General features: G+C 42.6%; 1 protein-coding gene across 1 annotated transcript; it reads left to right on the plus strand.

The window, feature by feature from the left end:
- Positions 1-1,719: 1,719 nt before the first annotated feature.
- Positions 1,720-14,868, plus strand: nyx (nyctalopin). The gene is made up of 5 exons (XM_024410565.2): positions 1,720-1,879; positions 2,689-2,753; positions 7,041-7,327; positions 9,741-10,045; positions 12,017-14,868. The coding sequence occupies exons 2-5, from the start codon at positions 2,732-2,734 to the stop codon at positions 12,846-12,848; spliced, it is 1,446 nt and encodes a 481-aa protein (XP_024266333.1). The 5' UTR covers positions 1,720-1,879; positions 2,689-2,731; the 3' UTR covers positions 12,849-14,868.
- The last annotated feature ends 16 nt before the right edge of the window (positions 14,869-14,884 follow it).

Below are 14,884 nucleotides of genomic sequence, written 5' to 3' on the forward strand. Positions count from 1 at the left end.
AGGGTTTCAAGATCTGGTTGATTTCAAACATAATGATATTCAGTGAGATTGAATCTTGTCTTGTCAACACAACCACATATTGACATTTGAAGGAGATCTTCTGCTTGAATAGTTCCATCTGTGCCACTGACTTAGTCTGGCTTTAATTCCACTTGGTCTACAAATGTATAATTGATTTGTTGGATTCACGTCTCCATCTCTACCAAAAAGCAAAGTTGAAGTATAGGACTAAATCAAACGTTATTTAAAGTGCATTTAAAGCTTGATTTGATTTAGTCCCACAATAAATAGCCTATTAACTTGTCTCCAACTCAACCAAAAATACAAGTTAAAAGTCCATCTAAGCCAGTGGCTCAGTTGGAACTATCCAAGCAGTAGTTACATCTCCTTTAAATGTTTATATTTGGTTGCCTTGTCAACCAAACACAATTCATTATTATTTTTGTAATACAGTGAATAGCTTAAAGCTAAGGCTATTTTACAGTCAAATCTAATGTAACGTTCAACATTAAAATTAGTAACACGGCCACATTTTGAGGTTACTGAGCGTTATTTAAGATACTCTTGAAAGAAGTAGGTTTTCAGATGTTTTTGGAAGATGGGAAGGGACTCCACTGTTCTGACTTTAGGAGGAAGCTTTTTCCACCATTGAGGTGCCTGTGACATAGAAGAGCTTTGACGACTGAGTGAGAGCTGCCGTCCCGTAGGGGTGGGGTGGTGAGAGACCAGAGGTGGTGGAACAGAGTGCTCGGGTTGCGATGTAGGGTTTGAGCCTGAAGGCAAGGAGGGACATTTCCCCTTGATGCTTCGTAGATAAGCACCAGGGTGGTGCAGACACAGATCCTCTCCACACCGCCTGGTAGGAGCGACCTGCCAGGTAGGATGCAATCCAGGAGTGTGTAGAGCCTGAGATGCCCAACCCCGAGAGGGTGGAGAGGAGGATCTGATGGTTCACGTTGAAATGACGTGGTGTGCCCAGTGAGTGGATCTACTGGTAATACATCCACATGCCAGAAGCATGGGATTTGAGTTGGGGTAATCTGACCCCAAATTGGTGGTTAAGAGCCTCTTTAGGAGCATCCGCACTGATTGATGACCTCTGACCTCTTAGGTTAAAAGAGGTGGAAAGCATGCTGGCCGATTTTCCTGGATGTTCTGGACGAATAGGAAGCCTAGATTTGACAACTTGTTCTCCTTGATGAACTGAAGTGGTTGTGGATATAAATTCGTAGATTTGAGCTAGTAGTGTAATCTGAGTTGTGCTGCGTTCTGCTGGGTTACAGGCCTGGCTGTGCTGTTAGCGTAGAGTACTGCTTTACCCCTCTGTTAATCCCTGTCTCTCCATTCATCGCTCCGTTTCTCCATCCATCCCTCAATCTCTCTCTCCTTCCAGGGGATTTGCCATTAAGAGATGGCTTTTGGGAATGTGTGTGTGGTGTGTAGTTAGTGATGAAGCAGACATAGGCACATGCTGACTGGATAAGTACACACATGAATAATATGCACGCACACAGGTTTTAATGACGGTGGGGGTTGCTGTGGTTTAAGTGCAGGAACACACACACACAAACACACACACACACACACACACACACACACACACACACACACACACACACACACACACACACACACACACACACACTGGTGTACTCACACTTATCAAACACACACATTCATGCAAATATATCCGCATATACTTGCACTCCCAGACACACACACACACTCTGCCTCCGTCAGACAGGACCTGTTCGCCTGTTCAGTATGTGGGAGGGATCTCTGCTGACTGACCGGCAGGATGGACGGACAGACAGACAGATGGATGGATAGGAGCACACCTGGATCACACATGGACACAAGTGTCAGACATGATTGACAGGTAAGAACACGTTGTGTGTTTTATGGTATTTTAATACTTTTTACAGTCCTGACATAATTATGACAGAATTATATATAAGTGTGTTGTCACACTATTTATTCGCAGAATTTCCAAATGTAAATTTGGTTTGCCTCCATGTTGATGTTATAATGCAAAATGTCCTTAAAAATAGTTTCATTGCTGTTGTTTTGTAACTTTTGAAGGGTCTTGTGTTTGTGTTGATTTGATTTGAATTGTTACCTATTTTAATGTTGTTTCTCTTGCCCTTTACTATTTTAATGTTGTTTCTCTTGCCCTTTACTATTTTAATGTTGTTTCTCTTGCCCTTTACTATTTTAATGTTGTTTCTCTTGTCCTTTACTATTTTAATGTTGTTTCTCTTGCCCTTTACTATTTTAATGTTGTTTCTCTTACCCTTTACTATTTTAATGTTGTTTCTCTTACCCTTTACTATTTTAATGTTGTTTCTCTTGCCCTTTACTAAAATGCCAACCTGTTTTTTTGGAACACTGCTTGTAAACTGCCAATATGAAATGAATAGATCTTTTGTTAACTATTAGTAAACTGTTTGTGAATAATTGTATTAGTTCATGTATTTATTCACATTTGTAAATACAGATTTTATATTTAAACATTATAATAAGATGACTGTAATTCTATGTAAATAATGAACAACACAACTTTTAGATTGCTCCATGTAGATAACAATATTAACATATTAGTACGTAGCAACATCTCTAAGCGTCATATGCAGATCTAACCTGATACAGTGTTGATGTGTTTTAACAGAATTGTGTGTGTGGTTTCAGATCTTCTTTAATCCTGTCATGTCCCAGATGAGAGACTGCAGGGATGATTCTCATTGCTTTCACAGGTCAGTCTCTCACTCATGTCGACACGGTCTGTTATTCACTGTTTCTCTCTCTGTTAACGACCTGTTTGAAAACTTGGAACGTGTGGATGGATGGAAAAACAAACATAGCTACATACAGTCATGTCAGATCAGTGATTGGCTCTATTAAAAGACTAAGATAACTCAATGAGAAGTTGTGGGTATTTTTAAAGTGGCAATCTGGGATTCAAACAACGACAAAGCGCACACCCCTCCACTTTCTTGGTAAACAGCTGATGGATGGGTCTGGAGAAATATAACCTCTCCCAAATTCATATGGGGCTGTAGATTTTATTATTATTATTTATTTATTTCACCTTTATTTAACCAGGTAGGCGAGTTGAGAACAAGTTCTCATTTACAACTGTGACTTGGCCAAGATACAGCAAAGCAGTGTGACACAACACAGTTACAAATGGAATAAACAAACGTACAGTCAATAACACAATGTAAAAATCTATATACAGTGTGTACAAATGTAGTAAGATTAGGGAGGCAAGGCAATAAATAGGCCATAGTGGCAAATAATTACAATTTAATAATTAAACACTGCAGTGATAGATGTGCAGAAGTTGAATGTGCAAGTAGAGATACTGAGGTGCAAAGGAGCAAAAAAACAATAAAAAAACAATGTGGGGATGAGGTAGTTGGGTGGGCTATTTACAGATGGGCTGTGTACAGGTGCAATGATCTGTAAGCTGCTCTGACAGCTGATGCTTAAAGTTAGTGAGGGAGATATAAGACTGCAGCTTCAGTGATTTTTGCAATTCGTTCCAGTCATTGGCAGAAGAGAACTGGAAGGAAAGGCGGCCAAAGGAGGAGTTGGCTTTAGGGATGACCAGTTAAATATACCTGCTGGAGCATGTGCTACGGGTGGGTGCTGCTATGGTGACCAGTGAGCTGAGATAAGGCGGGGCTTTACCTAGCAAAGACTTATAGATGGTCTGGAGCCAGTGAGCTTGGCGACGAATATGAAACGAGAGCCAGCCAACGAGAGCATACAGGTCGCAGTGGTGGGTAGTATATGGGGCTTTGGTGACAAAATGGATGGCTCTGTGATAGACTACATCCAATTTGCTGAGTAGAGTGTTGGAAGCTATTTTGTAAATGACATCGCCGAAGTCAAGGATCGATAGGATAGTCAGTTTTACGAGGCTATGTTTGGCAGCATGAGTGAAGGATGCTTTGTTGCAAAATAGGAAGCCGATTCTAGATTTAATTTTGGATTGGAGACGCTTAATGTGAGTCTGGAAGGAGAGTTTACAGTCTAACCAGACACCTAGGTATTTGTAGTTGTCCACATATAAGTCAGAACCGTGCAGAGTGCTGATGCTGGGCGGGCGGGGAGGTGCAGGCAGCGATCGGTTGAAGAGCATGCATTTAGTTTTACTTGCGTTTTAGAGCAGTTGGAGGCCACAGAAGGAGAGTTTACAGTCTAACCAGACACCTAGGTATTTGTAGTTGTCCACATATAAGTCAGAACCGTGCAGAGTGCTGATGCTGGGCGGGCGGGGAGGTGCAGGCAGGGATCAGTTGAAGAGCATGCATTTAGTTTTACTTGCATTTAAGAGCAGTTGGAGGCCACAGAAGGAGAGTTGTATGGCATTGAAGCTCATCAGAAGGTTTGTTAACACAGTGTCCAACGAAGGGCCAGAAGTATACAGAATGGTGTCGTCTGCGTAGAGGTGGATCAGAGACTCACCAGCAGCAAGAGCGACATCACTGATGCATACAGAGAAAAGAGTCGGCCCGAGAATTGAACCCTGTGGCACCCCCATAGAGACTGCCAGAGGTCCGGACAACAGGCCATCTGATTTGAGACACTGAACTCTATCTGAGAAGTAGTTGGTGAACCAGGCATTTGAGAAACCAAGGCTGTTGCAATGGAGTGAAAACCAACTTATATTTTAGGTTGTGATGTAGTAAGAATGTTGAACTAAGCTCATGAGGCATTTATAAGTTATGTTCTTCAAGATATCATTCATTTTAAAGCCCAAAAATATATGTATCAATCCCAGATCGCCCCCTCCTTAAGAGTCCATTGACGCACATCAATCAATTAACATAATATAAAAATCCCCATCAAAATCCATCTGTTTAAACTATAGACATCTGTTTTTTTTTGGTATGGGCTACATCTCAATATACTGCATCCATCTATATCACCCTTCCGGATCTGTGGTGGATTGAGATGCAGCCCATACAAAAAAACATCTGCTGTAGAAAGTGGCAGAGCTACAGAGCTGTTGGTCAGACATCCCGAAAATCGGTCTTCTCACGAAAAAAAATAAAAAACGGTTTGGCCTCCAAAAAGAAAATGACCACTCCATGGAAAGTTTTACTCTATGACCCCCACAAGACTTCTCTGAATGTAACCCGCTTTAAAAGATGTACAGAATTAGTTTTGTGCCATTAAAAAAAAAGGGATTAAATATGTGTCACAAAAAATACATATATTTCCAGATTTAAAAAAATATATATATCCTAGAGATAGGACAGACACTTTAAAAACGTATTCCTTATTATTTAATTTTTGACTCTCTGCATTGCCATTTATGAATGTGTCATCGTTTCAGTGAACTATATTAGTAAAGGCCAAATTCTATATTTTATCAAATTATTTTTGTATATATTTTTTATGATACCTACAGGGGTCTTAAAATTAAAAATCAAATAGCTAAATGATCCAGGGTATCCATGGAGGTTTGGAGGTTTTGGAGGTTAATGGGCACGGAAAAGAGGCTCGAAAAGCCTATGGTGACATGTCAGTAACACAGCCAGGCACAGCTTTAGGAATGAGTCATAAAATGGTAGGATATACATGCTCTGGAGTTTCTTTTCATTTTACATTGTAAACATTGTGTGGTTGCGCATATGAATCCAAAAACCAATGTTCTCACACAAAGTTTCACACTTCTTATTGAAATGCCTACTGATGATGCTCATGCGCTGAACGTTTTCTCTTGAATCACGTTACATTAATCTAATAGATATACAACAGACTAACATTAGATGCCCATTCTATTTCCAGTCCACTAATTCCAGTCCATCTATTTCCAGTCCACTATTTCCAGTCCACTATTTCCAGTCCACTATTTCCAGTCCACTATTTCCAGTCCACTATTTCCAGTCCACTATTATTAGATGCCTATTCTATTTCCAGTCCATTAATCCAAACAAGCCTTTGTTAATCCAAACATGCCCCCCAAACCCCCCACAAAAACCCTGGATACTGGGTTTGATTGAACAGTGTCCCTTAATCTGGAGAGATTTTATTGATTGATCAAATTAAAATCTGCCGTTAAACTCCCAGCAGTCTTACTGTAGCTGGATGAGAGGGTAAAATCCCAGTGCTATTGTTGTATTAACTCATCCCTAATCTGAGTTGCTCTGTCTTAATCACATCATTATTTGACTTGACTGCGGTCTGGTTTGGCATGATGCTAGAACCCTGAGAACAGGCCTAGCTGTCAGGCCACTGTGCTGCGTGACTCCCTTATCAAATCATCACTATATCCACCCTGTGCCCTGGTACACATTTACTCACAACACCACTTTAATCTGGGCAGAGGGAACATTGCAGATCATATCCCCTCCACAACGTGATTCTAATATATACTGTAGTGGGGATTTTCACTTGTCGATAATTATAATGATTATAATAATTATGATCGCTGGGGCCTTAGTAAGCAGATGCCAACTTCTTTCTGAGCTTTAGGAGCAACCTAGTCCTAGTCTTCCTTCAGTAAAAGTATCTCTAATAAAAAGCTGATGTTTATAACCACTGTATATACCTATGCACTACCTATGCACTACCTATGCACTATGTTTATTAGAATCCACCCTCAAAATACTCATACTTGGTGAGATGAATGTAAGCAAAAGGTGAAGTTTGACATACAGTATGTATCTGTTAATCAGTGATATGGTTTGTTTTGCAACATCTGCGTTGTGTAACATAAGGTTAGGGTTACTGAATGAAAGTCGTAATCCTAAAACTTTCAAATCAGGTCTGGTGAAATCCCCTCTCATCTGCACTGCAGTATTAACCAATCCTTCTCTGCCATCCATCTGTCTGATTCAGCTAAATTCATTTTGAGACATTTTGGGCCATTTATAATTTTGAGAAAAAGATCTTTGTAAATATAAACAAACCTCTGCTTTCTCTTTCTCTTACCTTCCCCTCTATCTCCATCACTCCTCCATATGTATCTCTCCTCTTTTCTCCTATTTCTTCCTCTCTCTCTTATCCTCTTATCCTCCCTCTAGTCTCTGTCCTGTGCCTGTTTCCCCAGGCTGCGCTGGCTCTGTGGGCGTGCGCACGCTCCTGCCCAGCCTCTTGCACGTGCACCCTGGAGAAGAGCTGCAGTGTGTTGTGTGACCGCTCTGGCCTACCCGACCTGCCCCGGGAGTTCCCTTGTGAAGCGTCCTCCATCAACCTGGACAAGAACAGCCTTAAGTTCCTGTCTGAGAGGGCCTTTGGTACCCTGCCGTCCCTCAGGTCCCTGTCTCTGGACCACAACAACATCTCCTTCATCACCCCTGGGGCCTTCAAGGTCAGCAGCAGTGGTGTAAAGTGCTTAAGTAAAAATACTTGAAAGTACTACTTAAGTATTTTTGGGGGGTATCTGTACTTTACTTTAATAATTGTATTTTTACAACTTTTACTTTTACTTCACAACATTCCTAAAGAAAATAATGTACTTTTTACTCCATATATTTTCCCTGACAACCAAAAGTACTCATTCCATTTTGAATGCTTAGCAGGACAGGAAAATGGTCTAATTCACACAACATTCACATGAACATCCCTGGTCATCCCTACTGCCTCTGATCTAGCGGACTCACTAAACACATGCTTCGTTTGTAAATGATGTCTGAGTGTTGGAGTGTGTCCCTGGCTATCTGTAAATGATGTCTGAGTGTTGGAGTGTGCCCCTGGCTATCTGTAAATGATGTCTGAGTGTTGGAGTGTGTCCCTGGCTATATGTAAATGATGTCTGAGTGTTGGAGTGTGTCCCTGGCTATCTGTAAATGACGTCTGAGTGTTGGAGTGTGCCCCTGGCTATCTGTAAATGATGTCTGAGTGTTGGAGTGTGCCCCTGGCTATCTGTAAATGACATCTGAGTGTTGGAGTGTGCCCCTGGCTATCTGTAAATGATGTCTGAGTGTTGGAGTGTGCCCCTGGCTATCTGTAAATGACGTCTGAGTGTTGGAGTGCGTCCCTGGCTATCTGTAAATGATGTCTGAGTGTTGGAGTGTGCCCCTGGCTATCTGTAAATTATGTCTGAGTGTTGGAGTGTGTCCCTGGCTATCTGTAAATGATGTCTGAGTGTTGGAGTGTGCCCCTGGCTATCTGTAAATTATGTCTGAGTGTTGGAGTGTGCCCCTGGCTATCTGTAAATGATGTCTGAGTGTTGGAGTGTGTCCCTGGCTATCCGTAAATGATGTCTGAGTGTTGGAGTGTGCCCCTGGCTATCTGTAAATGATGTCTGAGTGTTGGAGTGTGTCCCTGGCTATATGTAAATGATGTCTGAGTGTTGGAGTGTGTCCCTGGCTATCTGTAAATGATGTCTGAGTGTTGGAGTGTGCCCCTGGCTATCTGTAAATGATGTATGAGTGTTGGAGTGTGTCCCTGGCTATATGTAAATGATGTCTGAGTGTTGGAGTGTGTCCCTGGCTATCTGTAAATGATGTCTGAGTGTTGGAGTGTGTCCCTGGCTATCTGTAAATGATGTCTGAGTGTTGGAGTGTGTCCCTGGCTATCTGTAAATGATGTCTGAGTGTTGGAGTGTGTCCCTGGCTATCTGTAAATGATGTCTGAGTGTTGGAGTGTGTCCCTGGCTATCTGTAAATGATGTCTGAGTGTTGGAGTGTGTCCCTGGCTATCTGTAAATGATGTCTGAGTGTTGGAGTGTACCCCTGGCTATCTGTAAATGATGTCTGAGTGTTGGAGTGTGTCCCTGGCTATCTGTAAATGATGTCTGAGTGTTGGAGTGTGCCCCTGGCTATCTGTAAATGATGTCTGAGTGTTGGAGTGTGCCCCTGGCTATCTGTAAATGATGTCTGAGTGTTGGAGTGTGTCCCTGGCTATATGTAAATGATGTCTGAGTGTTGGAGTGTGTCCCTGGCTATCTGTAAATGATGTCTGAGTGTGTCCCTGGCTATCTGTAAATGATGTCTGAGTGTTGGAGTGTGTCCCTGGCTATCCGTAAAAACAAAAACAAATGATGCTGGTTTACTTAACATAAGGAATTTCAAATTATTTATACGTTAAGTTTAACTTTTGATACTGAAGTATATTTTAGCAATTACAACCAAATACTTCCAGACTTTTACTCAAGTAGTATTTTACTGGATGACTTTCTCTTTTACTTGAGTCATTTTCTATTATAGTATCTTTACTTTTACTCAAGTATGAAAATTGGGTACTTTTTCCACCACTAGTCAGCAGCAACATCTTGACTGTTGTATTCCCAAAAATGTAATTAAAAACTGCACTTGTCCTTTTCTCCTAGCACTTTGCCAGTAACTATTTTATTGAGGGAAAATGTACTTAGTACGACTGTGATATGTAGTTGGCTCGCATAGCTATCTTAAAGAGAGTTTGCTAAAGAATAAGCGAGTCAGCTAAATTAGTAAAATGTCAATGGTAGGTGGAAATGTTTGGTTTACAGGTCAGATACAAAGAAACAACATCGGTGACATACTGTACATGTACTATACACACACACCTAACAAACACACAATCAAAAAGAGATCCATTACAATCAAGATTACAAATTGTCTTTTTGCTTGAGATTATGTCCTTTTCCTCTCCTGATATACTGAGCATTTGGTTGATTTAATTTTTTCAGTATTATTGATCATGTTTTGACTTCTCTTACTGCTGTACGCGAACAGTTTGGAGTGTATAGAATATATGATTAATATACTACTAACACATGCATTATTATGATCATTCTCTAGGGTCTGCCCAACCTAGTGGAACTGAAGATGGCCCACAACGAGTACATCCGTTACCTCCACACCCGCACCTTCACCGGGCTCAAACGCCTGGTCCGACTGGACGTGGCCGACTGTAACCTCTTCAACATGCCCGACCGGATCTTTCTAGAAAACTATGCTCTGAAGGAACTGTTCTGCTTCCAGAACAACTTCCGAAGGATTCCCGGAGCGTTCCGCGGGATGGAGAACCTGACCCACGTCTACCTGGAGCGGAACAAGATCGAGGCAGTGGCATATAACTCTCTCCTAGGCCTGGGGAACCTCAGGTAGGTAGCAAGCTGTAACTCTCTCCTAGGCCTGGGGAACCTCAGGTAGGTAGCAAGCTGTAAATCTCTCCTAGGCCTGGGGAACCTCAGGTAGGTAGCAAGCTGTAACTCTCTCCTATGCCTGGGGAACCTCAGGTAGGTAGCAAGCTGTAACTCTCTCCTAGGCCTGGGTAACCTCAGGTAGGTTGCAAGCTGTAACTCTCTCCTATGCCTGGGGAACCTCAGGTAGGTAGCAAGCTGTAACTCTCTCCTATGCCTGGGGAACCTCAGGTAGGTAGCAAGCTGTAACTCTCTCCTAGGCCTGGGGAACCTCAGGTAGGTAGCAAGCTGTAACTCTCTCCTAGGCCTGGGGAACCTCAGGTAGGTAGCAAGCTGTAACTCTCTCCTAGGCCTGGGGAACCTCAGGTTGGTAGCAAGCTGTAACTCTCTCCTAGGCCTGGGGAACCTCAGGTAGGTAGCAAGCTGTAACTCTCTCCTATGCCTGGGGAACCTCAGGTTGGTAGCAAGCTGTAACTCTCTCCTAGGCCTGGGGAACCTCAGGTAGGTAGCACGCTGTAACTCTCTCCTATGCCTGGGGAACCTCAGGTAGGTAGCAAGCTGTAACTCTCTCCTAGGCCTGGGGAACCTCAGGTAGGTAGCACGCTGTAACTCTCTCCTAGGCCTGGGGAACCTCAGGTAGGTAGCAAGCTGTAACTCTCTCCTATGCCTGAGGAACCTCAGGTAGGTAGCAAGCTGTAACTCTCTCCTAGGCCTGGGGAACCTCAGGTAGGTAGCACGCTGTAACTCTCTCCTAGGCCTGGGGAACCTCAGGTAGGTAGCAAGCTGTAACTCTCTCCTAGGCCTGGGGAACCTCAGGTAGGTAGCAAGCTGTAACTCTCTCCTATGCCTGGGGAACCTCAGGTAGGTAGCAAGCTGTAACTCTCTCCTATGCCTGGGGAACCTCAGGTAGGTAGCAAGCTGTAACTCTCTCCTAGGCCTGGGGAACCTCAGGTAGGTAGCAAGCTGTAACTCTCTCCTAGGCCTGGGGATCCTCAGGTAGGTAGCAAGCTGTAACTCTCTCCTAGGCCTGGGGAACCTCAGGTAGGTAGCAAGCTGTAACTCTCTCCTAGGCCTGGGGAACCTCAGGTAGGTAGCAAGCTGTAACTCTCTCCTAGGCCTGGGGAACCTCAGGTAGGTAGCAAGCTGTAACTCTCTCCTAGGCCTGGGGATCCTCAGGTAGGTAGCAAGCTGTAACTCAGAGAGAGAGAGAGAGGAGAGGCAGACTCTGTTCACTGTTGGCTGCTTTTGGCAAGAAGTTCTTTAAACATTTCAACCATGCTGATCTTTATTCAATTTGTACAGTTGTAAAACCTTTGAAGCCAAATTGGTGCAAAGACAAAATAATGTCAAAACATTATAACTAGCATTATCTTATTGGCCCCGGAGAAGAAGACTGACGTTTTTACGATAATGTCAAAACATTATAACTAGCATTATCTTATTGGCGCCGGAGAAGAAGGTTGACGTTTTTACGATAATGTCAAAACATTATAACTGGCATTATCTTATTGGCGCCGGAGAAGAAGGCTGATGTTTTTACGTGTCCCCAACCGATTGTTTTTTGTTTGTTTGTTTATTTGCGTTGTTTGTAACTTATTTTTTCAACTTATTTTGTGCATAATGTTGATGCTACTGTATTGTTATTTTACTGCTGCTCTTTAATTACTCTTTATCTTATTCTTATCCGTATTTTTTTAAACTGCATTGTTGGTTAGGGGCTCGTAAGTAAGCATGTCACTGTAAGGTCTACTACACCTGTTGTATTCGGCGCATGTGACTAATACAATTTGATTTGATTTGATTTTTTGACAAACTTCTTGGTGAGCAGAGAACATTGAGCCGACATTTCTTTCTCTCTTTGTCTGGATAATTCATTATCCTGTTCTTTTTAGATGTGCATAATCACACTTCTCATTTCCCAAAACCCGTCAGGTACCTGAACCTCCAGGAGAACCGCATCAACGTGATCCACGACCAGTCCTTTCAGGACCTCATGCGCCTGGAGAACTTCTACCTCAACGACAACCTGCTGTCTGAGCTGCCTCGGGTGGCCTTCAAGGGCCTTAGCCGCCTCAAGATGCTCAACCTGGGGGGCAACCAGTTCACCAACATCTCCAAGACCTGGTTCAGTGACCTGGTGGAGCTGGAGGTCCTCTACCTGGACCGCAACCGCCTGGTCTATATCGAGGAGGGCTCCTTTGAGAACCTGACCAGTCTGATCACCCTCCACCTCAACAGCAACAACCTTAGTTCCCTGCCCTTCCCTGTCTTCCAGCCTGTCTACTTCATCGGACGCCTTTACCTCTTCAGGAACCCCTGGGAATGTGACTGCTCTCTGGAGTATCTTAAGGAGTGGATGGAGAGTTATAAGTTGGTCCGGGACATCCCCTGCGCCTCCCCGTCCTCCGTGGTCGGCCTGGATCTGAGCGAGGTAGTCTTCGCCAGGGTGAATGGGTCGTGCCTGGATCCAGGGGAGCTGAACCTGACCACAATGTCTTCGGAGATCCTCTCGACCACGGAGAACCGTTTCAACAGCCTGATCTCCAAGCTGCTCCAGCAGGAGCTCAGGGAAGAGGTGGGGAATGGGACGGAGAGCCTGAGGAACGGGACTCTGCTGGACCCCGCAGAGGGACTCAGCGCTGGGATCAAAGGGGCAGACGTCAGCCAATCACTGGTCTCATTGTTGGTGATGTGGTGTGTCTTCTGGATGACAATTGGCCAATCGGATGTGGATTTCCTGTTTGGGCATGTGACTGGGACCTGAGAGATGGAAGAATGTGTTTCGTAAAATTGGGTGATTTCTTCCCCCATTGAGATGAAAGCTGTTTAGAATGAAGGACGCTACAGACAAGTCAATCTTGTTTGAGTATCTGACTGTCCAATGAAGTCTTGTGGAGTATGTGAGTTTCCTGCTGATGAAAACTCACATTTGTTTGTTGTTCATCCTTTCTAAATGAAAGGAATCAGTAATACAACAGGTTCAGATCACATGGATACAGGCTGAACTGAGAGGGTGGCTCATGTAAAACACTGAACTGCTTGATATTTGACAGCACAGATTTGTCTTGTACTATGCAGAATGTCCATGAAACCATGGATTATTGCAATGGTTTAGATTTCAATACCTTCCTTGTGTTACATAACATTCTCTAATGAATGATAGCATTCATATTATATAATATTTAATGATAGCATTCATATGATATAATATTTAAAACACGAATGTGTTCCCTGTAACATTAATAAACATGATTCTAATTCATGTAAATGTGTAAAAGTTGACAGGTCAAGTCCTCAGCGCCTTTATATTCTCCACAGATATTCTCTCATTCTTCTTGTTTTAATCATTCAACTCAGTAAATGTAGAATGTGCAGCTTTTCATAAATGCATTAATCTTCTTACAGCGTGCTCCTCTTTGCCTTGTAAGCCTCTGTCTAGTCTAGCACAAGGTAATGGAGGGAGTTTATCATTACGTTTTGCCTCTTATGTGGACCTGATTTCCCTTATGTATATACAGCATGTTGTTCAGTCAATAGGGAACATGATCAAAAAGACAGAATGAACTGCATTCTTTGGGATGATCGACAGTACTGTGTCGACTGTCACATGACAATGTATCAATGGACTATCAAAGCACTCCCTTTTTGCATTAGATTTGTACTATTGATGACGCAGCATTACATTTCACACAGTCTCTGTGCACAGTAAATATGCAATTTTGCATATGGGTGTGCATATTAACACCTATCTTTCTGTTTAAATAGGTACAACTATCCATGAGTTGATATGAATAGAAACACATGTTTCCTATGACCACAATGTTTGCTAAATGCCGCATGCCAAACCAGTGATTTAGTTAAATGGTGTTCGTTGGCATAATATAATGATTAATATAATGATTAATATAATGATTAATATAATGATTAATATTGACCTTACTCCTTCACAGAGCGATGTCTACTAAACTCTTAACACACAACCTTACTCCTACACATGATTTAGGGCTTAGATTCAATCTGTTTCGAGGAAGAGCCTTGTTTTAGCACAATGAAAGTGTGAAGGTCATTATCCGATTGAGCCGACATATACAGGGCACATTGTCTTTTAATTTCAATCACCCTATAGCGCCGATCTTTCACGCTACGGATCTAATCTAGGTCTTAGATTTACTTCCAACAGTTTGAACTCTGACCCTGATCTGATAAGGATGTCCTTTTAGCCGAGTGGAAACGTCAACCCATCCAGTGAAGTAATGGTGAATCTGCTGTTAATGTGAGATGAGGTCTATATGGGCGACAAACTCCTGGGATGGGCTGGACGCTGCAAGGCCATGGTGTCATATTAGATTTACTTTATGTATTATTAACATGTATTATATAATGCATTAATGTATTTATTTAATGTATTAATGTTGGTGTTATTTTTTAAATGATAAACTGCTGAGATTATATTTCTCCATTTTTGTATTTGGACTGAACCACTAGGGAACTGGATGAGGAGAGTGATGGTGTGGTCTGACCGTGATCATGATAATGAGCTAGGTGGAGTTTTCTCCATTTTACTTGCAACCGTCCAGCTCTTTCTGATCTAACCCTAAGGGGTCTTCAAAAAGTGTCTAAAGTTTAGAGGTTAACTGGGAGTGAACTGGGCTTAAAGTAGAATGACTGACGGATTATTGGTTAGACGCTGCTTGTGAACCTGAATAAACATCATGTTCTCTCTGTGTGTGTGTGTGTGTGTGTGTGTGTGTGTGTGTGTGTGTGTGTGTGTGTGTGTGTGTGTGTGTGTGTGTGTGTGTG

This window comes from Oncorhynchus tshawytscha, linkage group LG03, assembly GCF_018296145.1.
Source record: "Oncorhynchus tshawytscha isolate Ot180627B linkage group LG03, Otsh_v2.0, whole genome shotgun sequence".
Classification (NCBI taxonomy): Eukaryota; Metazoa; Chordata; class Actinopteri; order Salmoniformes; family Salmonidae; genus Oncorhynchus; species Oncorhynchus tshawytscha.

Coding starts and splice junctions, on each gene's coding strand:
- nyx (XM_024410565.2), top strand. CDS start 2,732: ATGATTCTCATTGCTTTCACAG. Junction 2,754..7,040: donor GATTCTCATTGCTTTCACAG/GTCAGTCTCTCA, acceptor TCCTCCCTCTAG/TCTCTGTCCTGTGCCTGTTT. Junction 7,328..9,740: donor TCACCCCTGGGGCCTTCAAG/GTCAGCAGCAGT, acceptor ATCATTCTCTAG/GGTCTGCCCAACCTAGTGGA.